The 1,535-nt window shown below is 38.7% G+C and overlaps 1 protein-coding gene across 1 annotated transcript; it reads right to left on the reverse strand.

Annotated features, from left to right (window-relative positions):
- Window positions 1-13: 13 nt before the first annotated feature.
- On the reverse strand, window positions 14-1,535 carry LOC121814031 (the record flags this gene model as incomplete). Its single annotated transcript, XM_042218031.1, is given in 1 exon segment — window positions 14-1,535. A coding segment is annotated over 1 exon segment (1,071 nt). The 3' UTR covers window positions 14-354.

A 1,535-nucleotide genomic window follows, 5' to 3' on the forward strand; every position in this document is an offset into this window, starting at 1 on the left:
TATATATGTTTAACATACTTATCAGACTTGTACTTTGATTATAGCTTTGATCAGGACTAAAGATGACTATGAGCAAAACCACATATAGACTTTATCATAGCACTTTTAAAAGTGATGCAGAAAATCATAGCACTTTTTAAAAGTGCTATGATTTTTATTTTATTTTTTCTACAGCCTTTTATTTTATTTTCTTTACTTTTAAAATAAAAGGCTGGATGTTAAGACCTTTTATCCTGCCTCAGATGTGATGAGAGGTAAGCCCCCCAGGACAACAATCTCTCTCTGTCCCACCCCAAAAACAACTACAATACATCTGCAGATGTGATGCACATTCAAATATGATGATTAGGGAACCTACACGTTAGTGCCCTCTTTGTTTTCTTTATTTTTTGTAAATATTTTACACATGCCATCATATGCATACTTCACCCCACTGCGGATTGCTTCATTGACCTGACATGTCTTTTCCTTCAGCTTCTGAAACTTCTCTGTGTCTCCATTTTCTTTCATCTTCTCAGTCAGGTAGTCCAAGTGGACATAAGTGGACACTGAATCAACTTTCAAACTAATTTTACTGAGTGTTTCAATATGTTGGACAACCATGTCAATCCACTTTTCCTTGTCTGCTTCAAGATTATCAATTTCTTTTTGGAGATCATCCAAAATCGCAGATGCCTTCAAAGATGCTGCTTTGTTCTTGTCATACTTCTCCTTTACACCTGTCAGGGTTTTCTTAACTTTCTTTATCTTGTTCACATATCTCCATTTTTCTTTTACATGAGCTGATGCGAGACACTTCCTGCTACAAACAGTGCAGCGTCCTCCTTTCATGACCTCACAGTGTGCTGGTTTCCAGGCCACTGTGCATCCAGGATAGTGACAGGTCTCCTCACACAATGGGCAGCAGACAGCTGCTTCATAAAAAAACAGTCCCCACATCCCAGTAGAAATCGACTCTTTGTGTTTGTATGGCTCATTAACTTCTATTTCAAACTCTGCATTCAGCTTCATTTGTTGTTCATGCTTCTTCATAGCTTGCTGAATCTCTTTGATTTCTCTCCCTTTCAGCACGATCATCTCAATGCGGTCTTGCAGGTTTTGGATGCAGGCTGTCAGTCTGATATGTTCCTTTATAACTTCCACAGTTTTCTCCAGTTTTTGAGGAGCAGTATTTTTCAGAAAATCTGTTAACTTTGCAATTCCATGTGCTGATATTATATCTGGAACATCAGGGTATCCTTGCTGATTCCGGACTTCATGCTGGTAGTTATCAAACAGGAAGTGAACAGGCTCATTATTCTCATTTTGTGCACATTCAATGTTTGCAGCTTGAAGAGCTTGAAAAACATTTTCAGGTCTTCTTCCATTTGAGTATGTGATGAGGAGAACAATGTGTTTCGCTATGTCATTTCCAAACAGAGACATTATTGAATTGAAGATGTACACGAGGCGGTCACTCACTCGGCATTCAGTTGCCTTCACTACCAAACCCACTGCATCAATTTCATGAACTCCATCCTGCGATCGAAACAAGT

This window comes from Haplochromis burtoni, unplaced genomic scaffold (genome assembly GCF_018398535.1).
Source record: "Haplochromis burtoni strain Fernald_Lab_line unplaced genomic scaffold, NCSU_Asbu1 Contig_5726, whole genome shotgun sequence".
Classification (NCBI taxonomy): Eukaryota; Metazoa; Chordata; class Actinopteri; order Cichliformes; family Cichlidae; genus Haplochromis; species Haplochromis burtoni.